Source organism: Drosophila simulans, chromosome 2L (assembly GCF_016746395.2).
Source record: "Drosophila simulans strain w501 chromosome 2L, Prin_Dsim_3.1, whole genome shotgun sequence".
Taxonomy (NCBI): Eukaryota; Metazoa; Arthropoda; class Insecta; order Diptera; family Drosophilidae; genus Drosophila; species Drosophila simulans.
The window spans coordinates 1782107-1808199 of NC_052520.2; the positions used below are offsets into that span (position 1 = coordinate 1782107).

At 42.0% G+C, this 26093-nt stretch overlaps 2 protein-coding genes across 2 annotated transcripts; one reads left to right on the forward strand and one right to left on the reverse strand.

Moving 5' to 3' along the window:
- Positions 1-508: 508 nt before the first annotated feature.
- LOC6730606 lies at positions 509-1325 on the reverse strand. Its single transcript, XM_002077749.4, has 2 exons — positions 1122-1325; positions 509-862 (listed from the first exon to the last, which is right to left on the reverse strand). The coding sequence occupies exons 1-2, from the start codon at positions 1239-1241 to the stop codon at positions 602-604; spliced, it is 381 nt and encodes a 126-aa protein (XP_002077785.1). The 5' UTR covers positions 1242-1325; the 3' UTR covers positions 509-601.
- Positions 1326-24601: 23276 nt separating this feature from the next.
- Positions 24602-26036, forward strand: LOC6740630 (putative gustatory receptor 22a). Its single transcript, XM_016174751.2, has 2 exons — positions 24602-25811; positions 25873-26036. Exons 1-2 carry the CDS (start codon positions 24728-24730, stop codon positions 26034-26036), a joined length of 1248 nt encoding a protein of 415 aa, XP_016023047.2. The 5' UTR covers positions 24602-24727.
- Positions 26037-26093: the final 57 nt, after the last annotated feature.

Here is a 26093-nt window from a genome sequence, read left to right on the forward strand (position 1 = left end):
TCAGAATATTTTTTCTAACATTTCCCACCCGCAGTTACTATTATTTGCACCGCGAGTGTAAGCGTGCTTATGTGCGCACATATACTTGACTGAATCTCAAACAGAGCAGTCATATAAAATGCAATTCACAAATGAAGATTCATGTCATTTTGCTCCGCTCTCGACGTCCGCAGGACATAAATCAATGCATCCTGACACAAACTGGACGTCCTGACTTTCGACTGCGGAAACGCACTTCGCCCGCTTCTCCAACATTTTCCATAAGGCAATTTGGCAAGCTCGTTAAATGATTTCAACAGGCTCGACTGGCAAACTGTGAGTTTTGCATTTAAAGTGCCCCATTGCCATTGCCATCAAGTGTGTCACATGAGCAAATTGTGTGTGTGCACAAGTTAAAACTCACTTAATTATCCGAATGACACTGCGCAAATTGCAATTACGCCTCGCACTCACTTGTTAACAACGCTAGTTTTGGTAACAACTTACAGAGGAATCAGGGCTTTACCAATATATTTTGATTAATATTTTATTCTTTTTTTTGTGAGAACTCTCTTAAGAAAAACCCAGTGAAAGTGACTCCTTTCTCTAACTGGAATTGCTTTTACTCTTGCGCTAGTTTTTCAATTAGTTCCGAGTGCCAAAGGTCTTCGAGTCGCTTTTGGTGATTTCGCTGAATGGCCGCGATTATCCCGCGGTTCACGGAAGTCAGACGCAGTTGCTCGCCAATGGAAATGTTTGGCAGCGGTTGGTTGAGGTCGGGAAAGTCCTCGAAGTCCATGCCATCTGTTCCCGAAGATGCTCCGAATATCTGATTGTAGTTCGATGCGTTTAGTATGGGACGCTTGGATTCTAATTTTCGTTCCTGTAAGATGATACATATAGAGTACACATATTATTTAATTAGCAGGATATAAATATTCATAGCTGCGCAGTTATTTGTCAGAAAAAACACGTTTTGAATAAAAGCGCATAATGGAATATTTATAAACATGCACACACTAATTACAATAAATCAGCATAAGTGCTTTTGGTTAGCAAAAAGTGATTGAAACATGCACTATGCACTTAATTATGGCTTGGTAATTTATTGGGAAAATTGAATACCCGAAAACTCCACTCACCTGATTTTTCCTTGGGCTGCGGTTGGAAAACATATTCTCCAGATCCCTCCTGCGCCTATTGAAATCGTCCTCGCTCTCCATGGGATAGTCATTGTAAAGGATACCTAAGAATTTTTCCATTTTGCTACGGACTGATTCTTTTCACCAATTTTCCAGCAGGTTTAACTATCGATGATAAAATCCAGGGCCTGCTGAGAGATTTCGATTAACCAGGGCTCCCAACTCATTCATGCAAAATGCATGGCGATCAATCCAAAACAAATTAGCACTGCCCACTCATCCCTAGTGCAGCTAAAAGCCTTTTCACCTGCCGAAATCCTCGGACCGAGGCCCTCGATTATTTACGTACTAAATGCAGATAAAGTTCCGTTTTTAAGGCTTCTATGCGGGAATCCGGACTGCGGACTACGGACTACGGACTACGGACTGCGAACCTTTCTATGCACTTTGCTGGCGGACCTAAAAATAAAATTTATTTACAGTTTCCCCTGCCGGAGGATGCCGAAAAACGGAAGCTAGTGGGCGGGGATTTGGCAGTAGGGGCGCGGTTGGGAAATCTCAGTCACGTTTTGTGCAAAATGGAAATGGTTTGGAATTTACGGCCAAATACTCGGCCAGCAAGTACTGTAAAAAATGCGAAGGGCGGCAACCCTAATCGTCGTGAGGGACTGCCATTTTTTGCAATTTTACCATTTTGCCATTTTCGGGTAGGCCTAATGAAATTTTCGCTTTATGGCAAGTGCAGTCGGGTGAATTGCAGGTGAAAGCCTTTCCTGTCAGCCGGGGAATGTTGTTTCGAAATCACATTTTTTTCGGGTCCTTTAATTTGAGTGCTGCACGGAGTGGTACGTTCTCCCCCCCACCCCCCACCCCACACCACTCAGGCAACATCATAAATAAACAAATGCTGTAAACCAGCTGATATGCGAGCCGTTTTTACAGGCTGACCAAGTTGGTTGATGTTTCTCCTTATTTTATTTTGCACCTCTTGGCATTTTATTGCCGCCCTGCCTGGTTTTCCTGCGTAAGTTTATTTGTCTCAATGAAACAAGACCAGCATGTCCTGCAAGTCGGAGAAGTCAGCTTGAATTGCGGTGGCAAAAAAGAGGACATGGGAGTAAAGGATTCCCTTCTGGGGCTTAAGCTTGCATGGTTTGTTGCTTTAAGTTTAAGTTAACTTAAGAAATTTCACTATATCCTTGAGCCAAACTAGTAAGCAAGAAATTGAAAGGAACAGATAGGTATTGTATACAGTTCTTGCTTCCTTTCGGGGCAAGATCTGTTCTTCAAATACCATTATTTGTAGCTTATTAAATATTCCTTTTTGCACATTTTGCAAAAGTTGCTGCCACTGTTCATGGGAACAATGAAAAGTTCAACTAACCATGACTTTGGGGCTACAAAATGCCCGGACAAGCTGTACACATTAAGTTTCAACTTTGGCACAACACCAACACACTGACACAGGTGTGACCCGAGTCAACTATTACCCCTCAATCTCCAACCTCCCCACCCCCCGGGACCCATTACCCCCCACCTTCAGCTCTGAACCCACAAACACACTAAAACACGCAACAAACCAAAGCCACCAACAAGTCAACAAAAATGGTTGCTCTCCGCTGGTTTGCATTTTCCGCTTTTGTCGACGATTTTGCAACTTTTGCTGCCTGCCACTCGTTTTTTACCATTTTGGCCAGCATTTTAATTTCATACTTTATGCAGGCTGTTGGGATATTCAAGCTGTTCCATAATGAAGCCAGCTTCTTCGGGCAGCTAAGCAGCGAAATATGACAAAATGTTGAGCTGGCGGCGCATTTTTGAGCCTTCCTTCGCAGCTTAGTAACTACCACAAGGACACTTAAAACGAAACCAAGGAAAGGATGAAAATCCAATTCAATCAATTATACTTAAGTCCTGCATATCAACATACTATGATCCATTAAGTCAATTTAGCATATATTATATTATATTATTATATTGAACTCGATCATAAACCTTTGGATTCAAGTTAAAGCTGCTTTACTACACCCGATTGTTTCGAGTGTGGCACCCATTGAACCCCCCTCCCCCCTGCACCATATCACTCCAGAGTTTTCCGCGTGCTGACAGCGGAAAATGTCACAAAATGTTGGCGGCGCTGACTTTTCTGCATGAGTCTGCTGTTTTATTTTATTTGAGCCATTTTCGTACCAGCTCAGACTATGACTATCGCATTCAAATTTTTGGCCTTTTACGACTTTTCATAATCTTTATGGGCGGGGGCGGTGGGTGGCGCCGGGGGCGTGGCTCAGCGCTTTTACAGCCCAAGGAGTTACGACGCTTATGAGTGCAATTTAAATTCAAAAGCCGCTTAAATTTATTTCGAGCCGAGGCTGCAGCTCCTGAGCTCCTGCACTCACTTAAGTCAATTTTTGTGTTGCAAATTTTACATTTATGACAAGCAATTTAACTTTTGCCTAATTGCGCGACATGCAAAATTGCAAGTTAACTTCTGGGAATTGTCTACCCCCCATCTACGCCTCCCCCCCATCTCCTAACCCCTCCGCAGGATGCCCGGAGTGGTGTGTCCTGATGGTTCATTAAATGTAACTTTTGCCTCCGTCGGAAGGCGGCGTAGAAAAGTTCATCCTCCAGCAACAGGATGTGGATGCCTTGGATCCTCCGCCGATGTAACTACCAGGCGGCTTGGAGTCAACCGGGAGCTAAGCAAATAGAATGGCTCATTAGGATAGTGCCACTGGAACTTATTGGATTAGTTGCTCCTACTTAGACAGAGGGATGAGCCAGTCACGCGATGCCATTCGCTGTGCATGTGGAGGTTGGGGAAATATCGACGTATCCTCGGTGGTTTTCAGAGACGGGTATAAAAACAGATTGTGACATCCTGTCGGGGGGGAAAAGCCGACGAACGGCTTGAGGTCCTTTTGGTTGAAATGCATTTTCATAATACGATTTGATTTGTTATCGCAACTTTCATTGCTATAAGTTGAATAAAGAATACGTAAACCACTTATTTTGGCTGCATTTCGGGCAATTTTTTAGACAATGCTAACTTCGTTTGAAATGCCCCATTTATGTTGGAGTAGTTTTCACAGCTTTAATATTGTTCAGCGCTTTTTCTTAAACGTCTGCCATCCACTCAAACTTATTTATGAACATTTTATGCTTTATAAAAAATGAAAACTGCTTGAAAGCGCTCAGAGTTCCTTCGAAAAGTTGCAGAAACTTAAAAGCAACTTAAAACTCCGAACCGGGCTAATCTCATTGGGGAAACTCAAGTTTGTCTATCCGCCAATTAGCAAAAAGCTGGATTTTCATTTCGCATGCAAGTGAAGATGTCAAAGCCTCGGATGGGGAAAATGGGAAAAGATTTTTCCGGCTCAAGGCGTCGAAGTGAATCGAGCATTGTCTTAATCTTTCCCCGCGGTCTCTTTTGCGCTTCGAATTGTCCGGAAAGTGGTGAAAAACTGGAGGATAAACACGCACAAGGAAGCTGCCTGAAAATCCTTGCCACTTCGCAAAAGGATTTGCATTTCGAAATCCATTTGAAGTTGCATAAACTGATTTATTTAGCGACTTAGCTTATGCGTCACTTTGTCCTCAGCGAAAAAATGCCAGTCTGCAAGTAAAAGCTTTAAAAACAAACAAGAATTTAGTCCTGTTTGCATTCAGCATGCACAAAGGATTATTATAACTCGTCCAGTTAAATCTGAGTAAGCTAAACACAATTTTGAATGTATATATTTTAAAAGATTCTTTGTTGCGAGACTGTAATTCATACGGATATAAGCTATTGAAAATTCGGAAAAATCGATCTGTGTGGGATTTCCCTTTCGATGCTAGATTGGTATTGTTTTAACACTGGTGTTCAATTTGTGAGATTTTCATTTGTTGAAACTGTAAGCCTTTTCCTGTTTTTCTATGTCCTGGTGTTGGACACGAATTTTGAATGGCTTTGCAAAAATGTGTTGAATACTAGCAAATGCAAGTGAGGCATTTAAGGCCAGTTCAACTCGACATTTTCGCCAAGTTTTCCTGCCGGCGACATTTTGCCAGCCGCAACATGTTAGCAGAAACCGAAGTTTTCCTGAAGTTTAAGTTTGTCTTTGGTCTGGGCCCAAGTTGCCGGAGGCCACAGCTCAACGTTGAGCCCACTCTGCGGTCATGAGGCACTTGCTCATCCTGGTGCTCCATCTCCAGCTCCATCTGCTGCTCCAACTCACACCCCAGGCAGCGACCACTGACCTCAGGCCCAAGTGGAAAAGTAATTTGAGCGCAGACAGGACAAGACGTTTGCATGAGTTGGCAACTGTAGTTTACCATTTTTATTTAGCCATCATTTGCCTTTATGACTGCTGCGGTAATCCTGCCAGTGATGTCCTCAAAACCACCATGATTTGGCCATTTTGTCGAGTTCATTTCGAAGTTGTGGAAAAGTTTGTGCAAGTGCTGCAAGTTTTACAGACTCGTGGGCCAGGTTTTTGGGGGCTGGGCCCAACTTAATGGCAGCCACGTGGGGCATTTTGGAGGAAAAGCGCTCATTAAAAAGTAATAAATGTCATTCAAAGGAAAATAGCTTGACTCTTTATTTCACAAACAAGATTGAGTTTAGTTAAACGTGCATTTAGAAATTGGTGGTGGCCATGACGAGTTGATGTGTCTAATTGAAATCTTATATATTCATGACGTACCGGAAATGTAAGAGACGACTATAATTAAACTTCTCGGTTTTGTGCTTCGTTTAACTACATTAAATAGCTCCTTTTGATGTGTCAACCACATGGGCAAAATGCTTTCATAAAATGAGCAAATTATTTCCATCAGTTCTTAGAAAACCACACAAAGAACCTGCAAACCAGGACGAAGGATAACTGACGCGACAACTACAACTAGAGTGAGCACAACTGAAGTGGAGTGTCAGGATGACCACAGCAACCACAGCAGTTCATAAGGATGTTGGAAACAGGACCAGGTCAGTGGATACTTTTATAGGGGACAAGCCAAGGGACGAAGTGAGGCAGACATTCCAGACCTTCCATCAAGCCACAGATATCAATAGAGCAACTAATTGTCCAGGTTACATACAGAATGACCCATGTGATTGGTCGAACATTTTCAATATTTCCTGAAAACAGCAGTTTTCCCACTCCCAAATGATTTTCCCAAAGGAAACCCCAAGCATTTTCCACCTTCCCTTTGTTTTCCGGGCAATTCCAAACAATAAGTTGCCATTTTACTGCCGAATGCTTAACCTTGTCCTCAATCGTAAAGGGAGCATTCGAGTCCTGTTTTCCCTCGCTTTTCCTCCAGATGTTGCCCAAGATTATTTTCACCATTTTCTTTGTGGCCTTTGTTCCCTAGAAAAGAAAAAATTGCAGAGGAATATGGGGAGCTGTTTTTGTGGGCTGGAGCCTAATCAGATATTTACGCCCCAGGCGGTGGCTCAAAGTAGAAAAATATCCAACAGAACACCTTCAGTACACCAAGAGAAAATGTGCTTAGTATGCAGGAGAAAAAGCATGTGATATCAACTCCTATTAAATTGAATTCACATAGTGGCATTTCTCGCAGTGAACTCGAATTACGTTTGAGCTTTGGGGCTTCGACTCTTGCTGGGTGTTAAAATAAATGAGGAGCATTTAAGGCCAAATCCCCATGGCAGACCAACACCATCCGCAGTCCGAATCCGAATGGAATCGATATGTGAGCCCACTGCTCCCATTCCCTTTCCCATTTTCCCTGTTTCCTGGGAAATCCGTTTCCTGTCAAGCTTTCACTTAATTGGCAGCATTTATCAAAAAATTTCATTGAAACAATGCTGGCAAATTCTGCATAAAATTGAGAGTGGTGGTTAGCCTGAAAACGAAGGCGCAGTAGGCGTGGCATAAATCCTCAGACATCGTAGACATACATCTGCATCAGAACGTGTCCAAGTAGGAGAAGCCCAGAAATCAGGTCGCCAGGTCCACTTTCTCCCTCTCAGAGCTCCATTGTGTGTTCCCAGTTTGATGTGTTGTGTGTGGAAAAGAAAAGTGGGAAAACGGAAGGTTCTGGGAGAAAGAAAAGTTTGTAGAGCATTTCACTTGACCTGCTTGGCGGATTGAGATCCTCGAGCGCAAGTGGTGAAGGGAAATGGTATGGAAACCTTTCGAGGAGCCATAAAGTTGCAGAGCATTTTCATTGTAGGCCAAGGCAAATATTGAGTGATGGTTGAGGAGGGGCGGTAAATCAAACTGCAGACATATCCTCTTAATTGACCCCCTCCTCAAAATAATTATCTCCCATTATGAGAGTGGAATTAACACTCAATGCATTCGAGGCGCTTTAATCGCTGCTCAACCGCAATTTTCGTCTCTCGAATATCCTTCTCCTCTCCCCCCGTAATTTCACTTCCGGTCCAATTGGCAAACCTCGAAAACGGAAGGATATTGCGCCGAAATGGGGGCGTGGATAGATGCTGCTGGTATTGTTAATGAAAGGGCAGTGCAACGGGCTTCCTGCTGCACTTCCACATATGAATAATTTATCGACATTCACTTCGATATGGACTTATGTATGGTTTTGGGCATTCCAGCACTCACTGCAAAAATGCAAATATTAAAACTGTTATGAGTGTGAGAGCTCCTTTCCCACCCTTTAATTCTCTCTGGTGGCGAGTCCTTAATCCCTGACTGCCCTTCACTAATTCGGCCCCATCCACAAGAGGATTGAAGGGGAAATGGGTTATGGAATTTTTGGGGAGCTGGTATCCCAGCCGGTTTCCTGTTTCCACGCTCTCTGGCATATTTAAAGTGTTTGCAAATCACGGCTATGGGAATTAGCAGGGGGTTAAATGGAAAAGCGTAGATGTGCTCGGGGATTTCATCTGGTCAGCTGCAGCATTCTGACCAAATTGGCAAACATTGGTATGGACAAAAGGACGAAGGCCTCCAACGAGGATACCATATATGAAATGTCATGCGGGTTTGCTTTGCATTCAAATTGGATTCGGATGAGAGGTAAAAGGTGAGAGATCTATGTAGCTGTTACTACGATTTAAGTGAAAAAGTGTTATCCGAATTTCATTAAATGTATTCGCTAATATTGAATATTAAGTATTAATAAGCATTTAAGTTTTTAACAGGACTGCTCGACTAAAGAATAAACTAAAGCTCTGCGGCAGCTTGAGTGCAGGGGAAACTGACAAACAATGGCCGGGTTTCAATCCGCAGGATCCACCAAGACAACCACGAACTATCCACGTCACAAACAGGAGCAGGCAAACAGCGGAGACAGCCGACAAGGACGATAATCAACTGGTAAACAGCCGCAGACGATGGAGACCACCACCGAATCTCCTCCTGCCATTCTCCTCCAAGGACCTTCCTCGTCGCTCCACTGCAGCAATTAAATTTCCCTGATTCCGTAATTGCGTCAAGAACGGACAACGAAATCCGCCACGCCCCGTTTGACCCGCCCACAAGTTAGTGGTTGCTATTAAAAAATCATAAATTAAGCAGTGGGAGCTTGTGTTATCCTTTTCCGACGTTTCTGTCCTCACTTCCTTGCACTTGGGTTGGTTGGAAAGTATTTCAGTCGCCAATAAAGTGTTCTTTAATTGCTGTTGGCTGTTTATTATGAGTCATTTGTGTTTTTTTGTTTCTTTGTTGCCACTAAAAACGCATTTGCAATATGCCTTTCATCCATTTTCATTGCATTTTCATAGCCCCAATTGTTAATTAATTTCCTCTTCTCTTGCTTTCCTCGCTGTTTTTTCTGGCTTTGTGCTTGTGGTTCTGTTTGGTTTATTTCCCTCGGAAATAAGAAACTCCAACGAGCTGATTGCACTCAGCTGATGAACTCTTTAAAAATTCAGCCAAAGTTTAAGGATGAGAATGATTTGGCCAAAGGCGACCTTTCCTTCCTTCTTTTCATATCTTACGGAAATCCTGATTCTGGCAGCCTTGGAAGCAGACTCTGCCATAAAATTAATATAAACTTGGAACCGCAGTGAAATCACTATATGAGTCATAAAGCTCCAAAGACAAATCATAAAGACGGAAAAATTCCATAGTGAAATGTGTGGGAAGAAAATAAAAGAGGTCATGTATTAAACATACTTACAATTTCTATTCTTTAGAATATATTCTTTAACAAAATGTAGTACTTTTCCTGATTTCTTTCTTTCTTCTTTCTAATAATATTTTAGAAACCTTTGGGCTACTTTCCCCATTCATTAATCAATTCCTCGTCCCTCTAACCAACATTCTTCGCAACCCAAAGTTCAATCGGAGCAGAAGGAGATTTTGATATATTACTGGGAACCAACTCCCCTTGATTATTTCTTTAATTAAAGCTTCCACAAACTCACATCCCGCTGAGAGGGGAAAAGTGGCGGAAATTTAATAAAAATGTCACAGCTGAGCTGTGCGAAAGGACCTTCTCGTTCTCATTTTCAATTTCCCCGAGGACCTTGGAACCTCCCACGATAATTATGAAATGGAAGTCATTTGTTCAGCTGTCGCCGGGCGAAGTTTTTCCAGCTGCGAGCTGACCACTGGGAAAGCTTAAAGGTGGAAAATCGGAAAGTGGGAGATGAAAGTGAGTGATTTGCATGATGATACTTTATTCCCTGTTCCTACTTTCCTTTTTCTCCAGCCATATCCACATGAATAAATTCCAATGGCCAATTTTGGGAAAACTTTGTGGCATGTGGAAGGCAGGGAAAGGGTGGTTTACACGTGGTGCCAATGTCATCCCGCCAACATTCTGACAATTTGTGGAAAACAAATAGCAAAAGCCGGTGGGAAGAGCTCTCCTGCTGAATTATTCATAAATATGCAACGCATTTCCATCTTGTTCTAGGTTCTGTGGAAAATTCGGGTACAACCGATGACAGGCCAGGAAAAATGCTGGGACAGATTTGTCGAACTAGAATCCTGCGAAGGTGAGCTTGACATTGAACATCCTTCGACATCGAAAAAGATGGATGACATTTCCTATGAACTTCCTGATTTTGTGAGATATGCAAATCGGAGGGAAATCAAGTAGTGAGACTATGTCTGCTATAATGTGATGAGTCTCTGTTTCTATATAGTTTTTATATTATTGCCTTTGTTTTGTTGGTCTTATCCAGAAACTAAACAGTTTTCCTTCTCATCGTATTTTTTTCACTTTTTAGAGCCCCTATCCATTTTTACTCCCCACAGCCGTTTTATGGTTTTGCACTTAGCAATTAACGAGTTTACTTTTTTTTAGTGCTACTCCCAGTGCCCGCATCAAGTGGACATATCCTCCTCCACTCCTCCACTGCCTCCAGCACTCTCCCCACTTTCTCCCTCTGGAACGAACCCCTTTCACCACCCAAAAACACCTCCCAGCTGGCTCGTTGCTCTCAATTAGAGTGTCACTTCCGTTTGGAATTTAGTTCGCTGCTGGACAAATTTACCTATGTGTAGGCGCCGTCACCTCCGCTTTTCCCACCCAATCCCCATATCACCCAGCCTGCCTTGTTTTCCACCCGCTTTTCCGCCTCCCAGCTGCCATAAAAACGAAACTCGGACAAGGACTGCATTGCGGTCTCTTTCTCTTTGGGGGATGCTTAATGGGAAGAGGATAAGGATGTGGATTTGGATCTGGAGGGGCTCCAGCTTGGATCCTCTTTGAGTTCGTGCTGGGAAATAATTGCGCTTCAGAGAGTTGCTAATTTATGGCAGGACAGTGCAAGGTTCAACTGAAGTTCAAGGTCCGCGGAGCAGTTTTCCCGGGAAAATTGCCATTTCAATTGCATTAAATTCTGTTCGCGGACAAAGAAACTTCTTACCATTTTCTCCTGACTTTTGGCTACAAATGAATGCACATTATTCTTCGGAGTTTTCCACTCCCTTGGTTTTATTACCCCTCACGCACACTTCCTACTTAGCAGCTTTCTTTGGAGAAAGTGCAGCGGAAATTGTTTCTAAATAAAAGCAAAAGAGAGAGAAAGGAGAAAATGGGAAAATGTCAAAGAAATTTAAGAAGTTGGATGGTAGGTGAAGGCAGGAAGTATTGCAGTGAAAACTCCGATTGAATTGGTGTCAAGGAATCGGAAAATAAAAACAGGTGGCAATATAAGATTTGAAAATGGTTAGATGGAGGAGGTGGCCTTCCTCTGGAGGGGTTTTCATTTCCGGAAAAGGTTCAAACACATGTCGCTCCTCACCTTTCACCGGCTTTTCAACTTTAATTTTCTTTGCGGTCTGCCTTCGAGCTTTTCATCTTCTTGTTCCTGCCTGCGGTTCCTCGGGAGGAAGTTAACATTAATTATAGGAAAGTGCCTGCGAACACATTTTCACATCATTAAAAATTATTTATGTGGGCCAAGTTGAGGATAACAGGAAGCCAGGGATACAATTCAAACGGAATTAAGGTCCTTCCCCGCCTGCCTCATCTTTCAACAAATATGGCACGAAGTAATGTTTCATGGATACCATGAGATACTCGCGAATCTTAGGAATCATTGTTTCATTGAAATTTGCATAATTCGCTGCGAATTTTGTGGTCGGAATTTAACGAGCCACACAATTTGTCAGCGGACAACCTCGAATTATTCATGGGCAGCCAAAAAGGCAGGACAGGTGTACAGGTGGGAAAACTCTGGGTGTGGAGCAATCAACTTTTGGGTCTATGAATTTGTAATTGCACGGACACAAAGTTAAATGGAATGGAAGCAGTCGAGAGTTAAATGCCAAGAAAGGTGAGTCTGGAAAATAGGTGGCCAAATGTCTGGAATTCCCCTAAAAGTGAATGGAATTATTCATGGTCAGAACTGGCAAAACTGCAAGGAAAATGAGGTCATTACTCACATGGTATACATTTAATAAATTAGAAAAAAACATTATTTTCTGAACTTTCAACTAATAAAGTTATTTATGAGCTTTCTGTAATTTGTAAACAAGCAAAAATAGATTAGTTTCCATTTTGAAAACAACAACTGCAATACTGAATTGTTGATCAAATGAGAGGAAGCGAAGGGATGGAAACGTTATAAAACCAGTTGGGAAAACAATTATTGGAAAATACCGAACACCATCAGAAATGATATGATTGAAGAGGGGAATGAAGGGGGTTACTGGAATAGGGGCATTTCATTTGTGGCCATCGGTAAATAATTTAGAACTGGTGCAGCAACCACTGGTCCACCAAATCCCCCGAATCCACCGATTTACCCTGATGATATATTACCCCGAAATCCGCGACTGAGCTATTTAATCAACAAATTATACGGACAAACAATGTGGGCGGTGATGCGGATGGGGGCGTGACAATAGGCAGTGACAATTGAAACTGGCAACTTGGAAAATAGAAATGACAGTTTTAATTTCTGTCTCGTTGTGCAGTGAAAACAAGTGAATAGGAAGAGGATATTTTGGGCTTTCAGTTTATTTAATAAATATAAGCAAATGTGTCGTTTAACTGGTAAATGGTTGTTTAATGTATAAGTCTGAATTGTGCTGAATTCATCTTTAAGTCTTGAATAATTGTCTTTGGTAGTTGGCATCTCAATCAACGAATTCTTACGGATTCCAAGTATACCCATCATCTCCATCATCCCCTCAATCATCATCATCCTCATCGATGAAATCGCACGTGACCCAATGCCATAGATTTTCCATCCCCCGATTTCCCTAACCTTCGCTGGGAAAACAAAGGAGTCGGGAAAATGTCAACAAACACAAGCGGAAAAATCGTGAGCAGGAAAAGAGAAAAAGAATGGAAAATGTTCTCAAGTCGATTCGCCAAGTGAATATTTTGTGTCGCTTTCGCATTTTGCATGCGTATTTTCCAATCCCACTGTCAAGATGCCAAGGGTGGGAAAGAGATGGGGATGGCGGAGGAAAAGAGACAGGGACACACATGCTAGCTTTTCCAAATTCTCTCCTCACGTAGCCGTAAACCATTTTGAGCCAAAAAAAATTGGAAAAAGCGATAGAAGACCACGCCGAGACCACGGCGAACTACAAATTTTGCATTGGAGATGAGAAATGCCAGGACCACGCCCCCTCAGGCCTTCCACCGCCTTCCACCCGAAGAGAAAGGCCTTTCTCCAGACTGAGGCGACTTTATTATGGCAATTCTTTCCTGAGGGAAAGGAGAACAGAGGGTGAATTGAGATGCACGCGACATTTCAACAAAATTAAAAGAGGGAAAAATGCTGAAAATGTCCTTCAGAAAAGGCGAAAAGGAAGAGGAACCATCGAGCTTGCCAATTTAATTCGTTTCTGAATTCCAAATCCAGTTGGCTGGCTTTTGGCCAAAATAATTTACAATATTTACTGGGGTAAACAGAGAAGGAGGTGAAGGAAAATCTCGGCCCAGCAGAATTGGGTCATCAGATGATGGGAGGGGGTGTTTATAAGACGAGTAAACATGAAATTAATATGGGATATGGAAACATTCAAATGCAAATACCAATACGAAGTCATGTGAACTATGAGCAAAACAACATGAGAGAGATGCCAATTTGGGAATGAGTTTCGGACCAATGCTTAAAGGTTTTCCTTGGACTTTTAGACCCATAAGATGTGGTCTACACCTGCCTGCCATTTGAGTTTATTTAAAAACTTTTATCCCAACTACAGTCGATGGAAAGCTAGAGAAGCCAATGAAAAAACTTCTTTGTGCCTCAAAAGAAGACCGACTTTGAAAACTTCTGCCCTGAGTTCCTGCTCCCTATCCACCTGAGCATATTGCCACAACCGGAGGCAGTTCCTCTGCCATATTTGGAGATCCCCCAAGTTATTGGAGGAGATCCAGAGGAAGTGGAAGTGAGCCACATAATTCCTGGACCACTGACAATTTGAAACTTGCACCGCGAAATTACGCGGACTGATGAGCAAAGTTGGCTCACAGAGACATTCAAGATTCTCCGCTGGCATTCACATTCAGAGAGATGAGAAATTACCCTCAGGGAAACGGAGGGAGATAGACAGCACGGGAGTGAAAGAGACGTATTCTCTGGATGCTCAAGTATCGTGTAAATGGAAACAATTTTTGGTGAAGTGAGCAGCATATTTTGAATACCTGCCACATTACAACATTATGCACTGACAAAAAAGAATGAGTTGATATTACATATATGTATAATTTCTTTATGCTTACTAAAAACGCTTTATTGCAGATTTAGAATGCAAGATTCCATTTCAAACCATTTTCAATTACTTTCATGCCTTAATTTTTCTCACTGTAAAACACACACTTCCGGTTTGTGGTAAATGTGGCTCGCATTATTTAAATATTCATTCTTTCAAATTTATTTCACCACGCCTCATAATTTAATACAACTTTTTCTGTGAGATCCCCCTCTCTTTCTTTCCCCCTCTTCTCCATCGCATTTATTGTTGTTTATATGTGTGTGTGTGTTTTAATGTGTGTTACTTTCCTCTTAACGGAAATTGTTGCTTCCTTTTCTGTGGCTTTTTTGGTGCTTTGAAATTATTTGGTTTGGTGGCTGAAAGTAAGTCATGGGAAACAACGGGATTTCCCCATCTTTTTTTGCCTGAACACACTACCACTGTCTCTCTCCCCCAGTACACCCCTCTCTTTCTGTCCACTTCGGCTTACAAAAGCAATTACGATGGGTGCTACACTGACTGGGGTTTTAAGTGGGTCCGCTTCCCACTTTCTCCTTTCTCTCGGAAAACGGGAATCTCAAAGTCAAGGGATTGACAGCTGCCGCGCCCCCTTTCGACACTTTTCCCGCCCCTCTGATGCTTCAATGTGTCAAAGCAAAGGGAAAATCACTGCAGGACCCACGAAAGTTATCCTCGCCAGAATTGTGGCCAACTGTAAGTTGGAAAAGGGGGAGGCAAAGTCTCGCCAATGCAAACAATGGAAAACTTGGGCTATACCCCTTAAGTTTCACTCATTCACTCTGCTTGCATTTCATAATTAAACAGAAATGGTAGGTTCTTATGTTGAAATTTCCACAAATCAGTTGCCAGGAAAAAGTGTGACACAACCTCAAATCTTAGCGAAGTGAAAACGAAATGAAATGGAGGGGGGAAAATTTAATGACGTCATTGTTTCGTTTATCGCGAAGTTTTCCTTATTTTCTCCCATGCCATGTCTCCTTGTCACAAAGTCTTCTTTTTGTCTTGTCTGGAAATGAGGAAAAGCGATACAAATCATCACAAGTGACCCAGAATCAAAAGAAAACTGAACTCGGATCTGAGCAGCTTAGAGGAGAATAAAAGAAACGCTTTGAAAATTCAGAGAAATTTATTCCGATGGCTAAAAATAGATTTTCGTTGAAAATGCTAAAAGTAAACATTTTCAAATTGTTTTTTCGTGTAAAGAAAGAATGGAGTACTTAAAGTAAACATAGAACTTAATTCCAAAAATAACCATTTTTGTGAGGCTGTAAATATTATGCGGCTAGGAAAAATATTTATTTACATATAACTGAGTGAAGGATGAAAAACTTTGAACAACAGTTTAACTAAAAGTTGCCAATTTTTTGCGGCAAGCCAAAGGAGGAAACTTTCTGTAAAGGATGAGCAGAAATATGAAATACAATTACGAAATTAATTTACTTGACTGCGGCCTCGAGAAACAATTAAAAAGTTAGCAAAGTTTGAGGCTAAGCAAACAAATGTAGAGGCAACTAAAAATCAGAATACATGAGATTTTTTGGCTCCGCAAAGTTTGCCAATAAATCGAAATGTTGTTAGACAAACTAATCCTGAATTCCTTGATCCCCGTTGGTTGCTCAGATGCTTCAATCGAATATTCGTTTTACCCTCCGGATTCATGGATTCGTGGAACCACAAAGGTTTGTTTGTTGTGCAGTTTTCCTCGTGGCTTTTCCTTTGTTTGCCACCGAATTTCATAGAGAAATACATTCGACAAATGCGTAGTGTTCTCTTCTGCTTATCTGTTGATTCATGTTCTTCTTTATACGAAAAGCGTTGAGCAATGTTATTCGAGAAACAGAGTTGGAAACAGAGGAACAGAAAAGTTTTCCTGCCACACAAATCAATTAAAAGTTCGCCCCAGGCTCAGGCAAAACTCTTCAATCTTCCATCTTCACCAGACTTTAAAGGGAATCTCATTCGTCGGGGGAAGGATATGCATCATTGAATCAGGATGTTATTCAAGCATCCTCCAAATTGAACATTGATTGATAGCAGGATTATATTCGCCCATCCTTATCCCCATATTACTCCCAGATAAACACTTCTAATTGATATTTAAATTGGGACTTTTGTTTGCAGTAAATCGAAGTCTAAGCCGAATAAATTTAAAGTTGGGTACTGCAAGGATAATCTCCCCAGCGAGTCGTTGACATGAATAATAAGACTTTCGACCACGGACTAAGGACTGTCTGCAGACTAAGGCCTAAGAACTACTGACCTCCCCCAAACTGATGTCCTCGAACGGATGTTGGTCTCGAAATTATGGCAGTAGAGAGGATAGAATGGCAGAAGAGAGCGAAAGCTGCTCCAGAGATTTATCTGAAAGATAAATCCGACTGAAGAGCGGATGTTCCTGGCATCATGTTGACAATGTCTGGCAACATTTGTCGAGCGAGCATCCTTCGTCCTTTGGCTCTCCCTTATATTGATTTCTTGCTCTGTTTTGGCTTCGATTTGAGGTTGAAGGCGGTACAAAGAGTCAAGGAATGGGTGGCAGATGGATTTCTGGGTCAATTGCTTTCTGGTTGCTTATTTCACCATCTGTTCCTGTTTGTTGGTGGTGCTTTTTGGGGATTCCACTCACAAAACCACAGGCATCAACTTGAAACGGGGTACCCATATGCCACCCTCTTCTCAGTTCACACAGTTTAAACCAATTACGAACTTGGCCCAGGCGACAAACACTTAATTGGTTTAAAGGCCTTGACACAAAGTTTTCACTGGCAATTTGTGATGGCTGCGCACTTCCACCGAGTCCTCCTGACATGCCACGCCCACTTGAATCCGGGACCGACAAATTTATTTGTTTTGGCTTGCAGTGAGGGAAAATGGACGAAATTCTGCGGACAAAGCCAAAAATAAATGAGCGGATGCAGGTCAAAGTGCAGTGGATGCCCCGCTTCGACCTTCGTATCCCTCTTCCTATCGCCTGATTATCGGAACCCCCTTTTGTGATAGATGATGCCGCCTGCTTCTGTTCCTGGCAACCTTTTAAAATTCCGCTCACGCAGGACATCAGCTTGGATATTAGGGTACGTTCCACTGCTCCTGCTCCTGGCTTCGTCCTTCAGCAACGAGTTGCGGTTGCAATGGGCGGAGAGATAGGGTTCAATAGGGGAAAACGGGTGGGAAAACACGGTGCAGCTGCAATTTGGGGCCTCGGTTCGGCTGACAATGTCAGCACTTTCATTATTGCCCGCATTTCGGACTCAAAGTAGGTAAAAGGTGGGGGCTTAGGCAAAAAGGCATGGGGACAAAGGGGCGTGGCCGTGCAACTCAGTTCATCTGATTGAAGAGCATTTTTCCATGTTACTCGCTAAAGTTCCGATGAGCACACAAAGCATTTTCCAAGTGCTTTCGGGCATTTTTTGAGATCTGATGAAAGGCACGAAATGGGGATAAAATGCGAGCGAGCTAAACCGAATTGCCTAAGCTTTTCACGCTTGGCAGGTGAATTAGAAGATTTCCACATGCGATTGAAAAATCGCTTACAATTCGAACTAAGTGAATAACTTTTTCCCGTATTCACTTTCATTTTAGAATGTTTAATTTTTAGCAGTTTGATGGTTTCCCTTTCTACTGTCCAGCTTAACGTTCCATTACTCATACGCAGTGTTGACCACACCGGTCCGTCTAACTTGTCTTTTTCAACCGACTGGGGAAATGCTTTTAGTCCCGCTTTCAGAATTCCTAATGAGAATTTTCCGAGATGAATTTGGACACAGCTAAGAGAAATGCTTTCTTGCTCTTTTAGAACGGTCAAGGTTGCTCTCTGACCTTGAACTTACAAATGAAGACACTCGAATGGAGACCGCGATGAGAAGCATCAGCATTTGCTTTCCCCTTCTCTTTCAAATGAGAGTACTTCGCCATGGGGAAATCCCTCGACCTCCTATTCCCTTCTCCAATAAATTTCCTGGCTTTGTTTTCCATTTCGGCATTTCCTCTGGCCTACAAATGCAAATGAAAACACTCGGATAAAGTGGAAAATTCTTGTGTTATTCTACCCACCTTAAGCCAGGCAAATAAAGATTTTCCATCTCTTCGCGAGCTTTCCTGACCCCAATGCATCACTAGTTGCGGTTCTTCTCCTCGCTTAAATGGAGATGAGCACCTGCCTCCCTCCTCATCTTGGGGTCACATCAATTTGAATGTTTCGCCTTGTTTGAGATGCTAATGCTGCGGAGAACACGAATATCTCAGTTGCCGGGAAATAGAGAGGTTAACCTAAAGAGGAAAGAGGGAAAGTCAAGTTGCACCCGCCCGAGTCACGTTCTCTGTTCCCATCCTCTTGCCTCGATTGTGCGACAGTTGAACACTCGAAATGGGTCGAAGGTGTTGCATGATTTATGGATAGATGAAGATGCAGGGAGTCCCTCAAGGCGAAGTAGATGCACTAGCTGTTTATGTTCCAGGTGGTTAATATCCTGTGAGCAGGGAAACAACTCGAACAATGGGAACTGGGAAGTGGGATAACACATGCACATAGAAGACACCCGTACCTGCTCCATTCCTCCACTTAACCACTTCCCGCAACTCCGGGCTATAGAATCCAGGGATCCACGGCAGAGACTCCGGGCTATAGAATCCAGGGATCTACGATAGAGACATTTGCCACTTCACCCGATTCATTCCCACATTGTTCAGTGAACGCCCATTGAGGCATGCATAAAATATGTTACAAGGCAACCGACCATGCCCACTTCACTGAAAGGGGCGGTGGAGTCCGGGAGATGCCAGCCTGCCATCGATAAATTCGTTAAAATCTTCGCTTCATTCAATTAAAAGGGAAAACAAAATAAACGGAAAACACGTCACCAGAAATGAAGGAAATTTAAGTGGGGAAGAGTAAGGATATGTAAAGTGAGATGTCATCCGTGGGGGAAATCAGAAAGGATATTTCCGAATCGATCTGAACTGACGCAATGAAGAAATAAAAGTTTCGATTCACTCAGGTTTAAAGGATAATGTAGACAGAATCAACAGTTGCGGTGAATTCGTCCTTGAAGTAAGGAACCCTTTCTCATAACTTGTGGATGAACGATAACTGAAAGCACTTAAAAAAGTAGCTTAAAACTTACTGATGGTAAGAGACAGTCTTAGTTATTACCCTTTTATTTTTAAATGAAATTTAGTTTCTTTTCATTTCTAGTAATCTGAACAAATGAAAGGTGTTTTCGACTTTTCAAAACAAGGCGCTAAACCTAATGATTACCCAAATAAAATACAGCCAGTTCCCTGGTTGTTTTAATACTCAACGGAGAAGATGAAATTCCATTTCGGCCTCCGTTTTCAGTTGCAAATGTGTGAAGGGGTTCCTCATTAGTTTTGTATGACTACGCAAATGAGGGGAACTCAGTATGGAGTTTGGCTGCGAATTCGGGATGGCAAGTCATGTGAGGTAATGATAAACACTCTCGTTAAGGATGTGTGGAAAGGGAAAAGGAAAGGAACTAAGCCAAAGCGGATGCTCAGATAACGGACAACGAAAACCAGGAAGTGGGAGTTGTTGCAAATGGTAGCGGAAATGGGAAAATGGGAAGTGCAAAGGACACCATCCATTTTCAGTTGCTCACTGAATAATTGCGCACTTTAATTGAAAATACGAATGCATTTTCCTTTTCCGGGAAATAACTCATCAGTAAAAATCAGTTGCAGTGAATATTATGACAGGGTTGAAATGAAATTATACAAAGTGAAAAATGGTGGAGAGCTGTGCACTTTTTGACAAACCAAATAACAGCTAATGACGCATTAAAATGTCAAAGAAAATAAAATGCAAATCCCTGGAAAATTCAAACAAAGCCAATCAGAACACTCAAATGTTGCGCTCCAACGGTTTAAAAAATAAGCTGTAAATTAAAAATATGATATTTCTTAAAAGGAATTTAAAGTACTGGAAAACTCTGTCCAAAAATGCACTTCGAGCTGTGCCAAATGAGGCTAGGAAAATGGGGAAAAGGACAGAAAAGCAAGCAAAGCAAATGAAAAGAACATGGAAAACTGGCGCAATTTGTTGCAAAAACAAAGAAAGTTTCGCTTGTCGAAAAGGAAATGCAACAAAGTAAAGGATGGGAAATGCGGCGGGGAGATATTTAAATCCTTTTCCCTCTGAGTTTTCTCTTCCTGAGAAGAAACTGCAATCAGCCACTCCCACAATTCTCGCTCCGCCCATTTTGATGACGCTTGATAACCACCCACAGAAAAATAGAAAATTTCGAAAATGAAGAGGGAAAAGTTCATGTTTTTCCTTGTCAACTCTTTTTCAGTTGTGTTGAAGGAAAAAAGGGGAAAATTTGGTCGATAAATGGGGATTACAAATGGGGAAAGCCACGGAGGACAGAGGACACTTGCTGCTCGCATTTGTGTTGTTTACAGCTGGTGAGTGACTTTTATCGCCTCCCATTCGGATTTGCATTTCCAGAGCAACTGAACAGCACCTAATTGAAAGTAGGGCGAATCGGAAACACAAATCATGGATTATACAAAATGTAAGGACTAGAAAGTGACTAAGAAGATGCCAAGCAGATCGATTCATTGCGCAGCTTCCAGTTCAAAAAGTCCTTTCCCATGTGAAAGGATTCTCCACTGCGTTACTTTTCCACAGCCTCATTTCATTCTCGCCACATTGGAGCTCTGAATGTTCGAGCATAAAACTAAGTGCTCCCTTTCAGGATCTCTCCCTGCTCCTTTCTTATGTGGCATATCCCCCTAACTTCACATCCTGTGCCTTCCAGAATCCTTTCATTTCGTATTTAGCCAAAGGGAAACGCAACAGAAAGGAAAATGCGGCTAGACAAGAGCCTGAAAGCAAGAAAAGGACCACAACTAGGAAGAGAAAGAGAGGGTAGAGTACAGATGGTTAGAGAGGGGGAATAGAGGGGGACAGCAGTCAACATTTGCTGACTTAGCTGCAATTATGGCAGATATTTTTATGAACTTGATGTCAGCACATACTCACACTGAGACACATCCTCCGACACATGACACACACACTCACACATGGCTAAAGGAGAGTAGATGGGAACATTACGACTTCTGAATGGAATAAAGCTGCGAGGAAAATACCAAACAAACGGGGCATGGAAAATGAAGATGAAAACGCCAGCTGGAAAATCATCCTCGAGAGTTTAAGAAGATGTTGCAGTGCTCAGATAAGTCATGTTATACTTAAACTAAAAAAATAATACCTCTATCTATTAAAAATATTTTAATTTTTGTAGACAAAAAACAGAGTTTTTTCTATTAATAGCACTAAAAACGTAATAGATTATTGCCTGGCTGCTTTGTAAGGCACGTATCATAATTAATTTCTCTTTGTTGTTCATTTTAAAGGTGGCACTTTTAACTGAAAAACGTGTCCATGGCGAAAAACCGCACAAATTCCACAAGAGGACAGCAAAAAGCACAGGTTAATTGTTCAAATATTTTCCGAGCACACATGAAACGCCCTTTGACCCCGCACCCCCCTCGACAAACCATTTCTGAAACAATGCAAGTAGGCGGAGTTTGCTTTCACCAAAAACGCACTCCCAAATAATTTACGACTTAGTTAAACATGCTAACATTTTCATTGTTAGGTTTTATGGAGGGAACTAAGGGTAAATGGAAACTCTACTTCTTTATTGCAGTTTATTTCGAGGCTCGATAAGAATCATGAACAATTCATTTTCGGTTTCATTCGCATTTCCCATTTCGCAAATTTGATTCCCTTTAAAGAGTCCTGCGAGGAGAACGATGAAATTCCCGTCGTAAAATTAAATTTCTCGCAATTAATTCCGATTCCCCTCCGCCTTGCGGAAAAGTTCGCTGGAATTTTTATCGCTGACCCGGAATGACCTTCGCATCGATTTCATCGCCTCCCACCTACCACCCTCCTCCATTTTATTTTCTTTTAATTTGTTTATCTTTGTTGGAGACGTTCCTTGAAGTTGATTTTATGCTCCAGCTGACTTTGTCTCATTTCGCCCCCTTTCCTGTCGCCTTTTAATTGTCTTGAAATTATTGGGGGGAGTGCCAGGGAAGCTTCGATTTCTGTTTATCTTTAGCAATTTCCACAAGAATTGGATCGAAATTTTCATCGAAATTTATTGCTCCGGAAATTAAAGAAAGTTTACGAAGGAAAACGCCTTCAGGGGCTTTTTGTATATCTAAAAACGAAAGATTTATAACTTGAAAAGAGCTTACGTTTGGTCAATAGAATTTTTATATGATTTCAAACTGCAGGATTGATATCGGCCCAATTGTGTATGATAAATGGCCATAAATATCTATAATCCATTTTGTAACCTACCCAAGATCTTCGTTGCATTTCAGCCCAGAGATCATAAAATTAAAAAGCTTTGCAGGAGACCAACAGCCTAAACTTCTCTCACAAAAGGATTTTCTATTTTGTCGCTTCATTTTCATTGCTGATTTTTATCACGGGGCACATTGAAAATTTACGAGTTTTCGCAGCGCATAAATTCTGCGCCGTTTGCCAATTTTTATTATCTGCAAAATACTTTATGCGCATCTGAGGAATACACGGGAATAGGGAGCATCTAATGGATACATGAACCCAAATTGAGACACTTTGCATAGACCAAAGCAATCATCATCCCCTTGAACGAAGTCGGGAAACTTCGGTAGGGAAAAAGCTCGGAAAATGAGCCAAGAAATAATGATAAAAGGTGAAAAATGCACTTTGCGGAAGGAAAACAGAAAATGCTAAGCGTAACTTATTATAAAGCGAGAAAGGGAAAAGGGGAATGGAAAAGAAAACTTTCTGCGGAAGCTTCAGCTGCATGTGTTGCATACTTTGTGGCGCCCAAAGAAAGCATGAGAAATGGGCAGGGGTGGAACTAATTTTTAATGCCTCCCAGTGGAAAGGAAAAATAGGAAAAGTTTCTTCCTCCGATTGCGACGCAAAATGTTGTCACTTTGTATCCTGACAGCAGGGATCATCAATCGCGGCTTTTTTTTTTCTGAGTCACCAACGGATTCATCGGAAAAATGTAAGAAATAGTGGTATACTCGTACAAAGGAAGAAACACCATGCACCAAACTTCTCGTTTGCCAATAAATTTTCAATTTCCGCCTGAAATTTGCAATTTATTTCACTGCAGCAAAGCTAATTTCCCCGCTACCCGAACACTTTGCCCCTTTGTAAGTCACTTCCAGGGAGTTTTCCAAGGTGGACGGTTAGTTTTCCCTGCAGTTTTCCACACAAGCTCACAGGAGTTTTTCGAAGGACATAAATACGTCGGAAAATTGCATTGTCTGCTCCCAGGATTGCACTTTATTAGATAAGCAAAATAAGGTAAACATCTGCCCCATTCCTCTGCGATCCCTTGACAAGTAAACAACTGGGAAAGTTCGCCCTCCATTTTCCACACATAAATCCCGTCAGTTTTTCCAATGGAGCTGTCAGCAATTTGATTTGATTTGCCAACTCTGCAAAAATATTTCATAAATATTTGCCCGGAATTTCCCCGATTTTTTAACCATTTTTTTTGGGTTTCCTCCTTATCGCCGAGCGAACATTTCCAACTGTGAAAATATTTTCCATTCTTTCCGTTTGTTTTTCCTTGCTACTTTGTAGTGCAAATATTTTCGACCGATTTTGCACTTCATTTGCCTGGGAGGGCGTGTCCGGGAGGGGCGTGGCAGTTTGTTTTTCTTTGATGTGCTAAATTGGTGCAACGATTGCATTCGGAATGAGATTTGATCGCCTTGAAATCGTGAGAAGTTAACTTGGGATTATGGGAAACACGGGGATGGAAGACCCTTAGTTTGCGTACTTAACTCGCGAAACAGAGATTTTTATTTTCATGCGCCTTTGGGACAATATCCATTTGCTTTTAACGACTTGCGAGCAAAGTTTCCCCGCAGGCAACACGAATCCTTTTCCAAGTGAAACATTAAACTTTGGCCCGTCAGAAAATAAGGATAACAACAGGGTGGCAAAGGATATCAGCTAAAAGGCAGCCAGGATAATGGCCAAGGAGACATGGCAGCAATAAGAGAAAACATTTCCAATAATCCCGAGGAAGAGGTTAAAGGCGCGACATTTTCATGACGTTTTTGCCATTTCCTTGAGCCCTACACATAGATGTATGCATAATGGCCAAAAGGTTTGCAAAAATATTTTAAGGTCAACGAACAGTTAAACCTTAGAATAGCTTATATTAAGTCTGCCGAACTTAAGGAAAGTAATAAAGAGAAAAGGCACAACTTGTATTGGAATGTACATTACTTAGACCCAGCTCTACTTATTGCCCTACGAACATCTACCACGTAAAAAATAGTTTTGATAAGGGTAAGAATTCTGAGGAGAATCCAACAAATGTTTCTGGCAATGAAGTTCGCCCTTAAAGCTAACTTACCAATGGTAAATTCACATTTCGTCGACCGAATGTTCCCAATAATTAGTTCGCTTATCTGACTGACTCATCAAGCCGTCGGCACTCAATGTTCATTACGTTCCGAAGGGTCTTTTCCGTATCACAAATTATTCCGAGTCCGACTTCAATAATGTCACAACCGAAACGCATTCATCGCATTTGCCAGGGTTTGGCCCGCTTCACCATAAGAGCTACCTTGTATGGATCCTGGGTCCTGGGACTATTTCCCTTCACCTTCGACTCGAGGAAAAGGCGCCTGAATCGCTCCAAGTGGCTTTTGGCATATGGATTGGTGCTAAACCTTACTCTGATGGTTTTATCCATGCTGCCGTCGACAGATGATCACAATTCCGTCAAGGTAGAGGTTTTTGAGCGAAATCCATTGGTTAAGCAGGTGGAGGAGATCGTAGAGGTTATCAGTTTGATAACCACACTGGTGACCCATCTGCGAACCTTTTCGAGGAGTGGCGATCTAGTTGAGATTCTCAACGAGCTACTGGTGCTGGAGAAGAGTCACTTCAGTAAGCTCATGCTATCGGAGTGCCACACATTCAATAGGTATGTGATCGAAAAGGGTCTCGTGGTAGTCCTGGAAATCGGATCCTCTTTGGTGATATACTTTGGAGTACCGGATAGCAAGATTGTTGTCTATGAGGCAGTCTGTATCTACATTGTGCAGCTGGAAGTGCTAATGGTGGTGATGCACTTTCACCTGGCTGTGATCTACATATACCGGTATGTGTGGACAATCAATGGACAACTCCTGGACCTGGCCAGTCGACTGAGAAGGGGTGACAGCGTGGATCCTGACCGAATCCAACTGCTTCTGTGGCTATATTCCCGCCTTTTGGACTTGAACGACCGCCTGGCCGCCATTTACGACATTCAGGTAACACTTTTCATGGCCACCTTGTTTTCGGCCAACATTATTGTGGGCCATGTGCTAGTCATTTGCTGGATCAACATCACGAGATTTTCTCTGCTGGAAATGATCCTGCTCTTTCCCCAAGCTTTGGTCATCAACTTTTGGGACCTTTGGCAGGGAATCGCCTTCTGTGATTTAGCTGAGAGTACTGGCAAAAAGACCTCCATGATCCTGAAGTTATTTAATGATATGGAGAACATGGACCAGGAAACGGAGCGCAGAGTAAGTGGATATACGTTTCAGAATTTGATGTATTTCTTTTTAAACATCGACTTCTTGCTAGGTAGCAGAATTCACCTGTTTCTGCAGTCATCGCAGGCTTAAAGTTTGCCACCTCGGATTGCTCGATATAAACTATGAGATGGGCTTCCGCATGATAATCACAAACATTTTATACGTGGTTTTCTTGGTGCAATTTGATTATATGAATTTAAAATTCAAAACAAATTAATAATATGAATTTTCTTTGTGACTAGAAATATTTATTTTTTTAATCTATAATTTACAA

Coding starts and splice junctions, on each gene's coding strand:
- LOC6740630 (XM_016174751.2), top strand. CDS start 24,728: ATGTTCATTACGTTCCGAAGGGTCTTTTCCGTATCACAAATTATTCCG. Junction 25,812..25,872: donor GGAAACGGAGCGCAGAGTAA/GTGGATATACGT, acceptor CTTGCTAGGTAG/CAGAATTCACCTGTTTCTGC.
- LOC6730606 (XM_002077749.4), bottom strand. CDS start 1,241: ATGGAAAAATTCTTAGGTATCCTTTACAATGACTATCCCATGGAGAGC. Junction 863..1,121: donor GCAGCCCAAGGAAAAATCAG/GTGAGTGGAGTT, acceptor ATCATCTTACAG/GAACGAAAATTAGAATCCAA.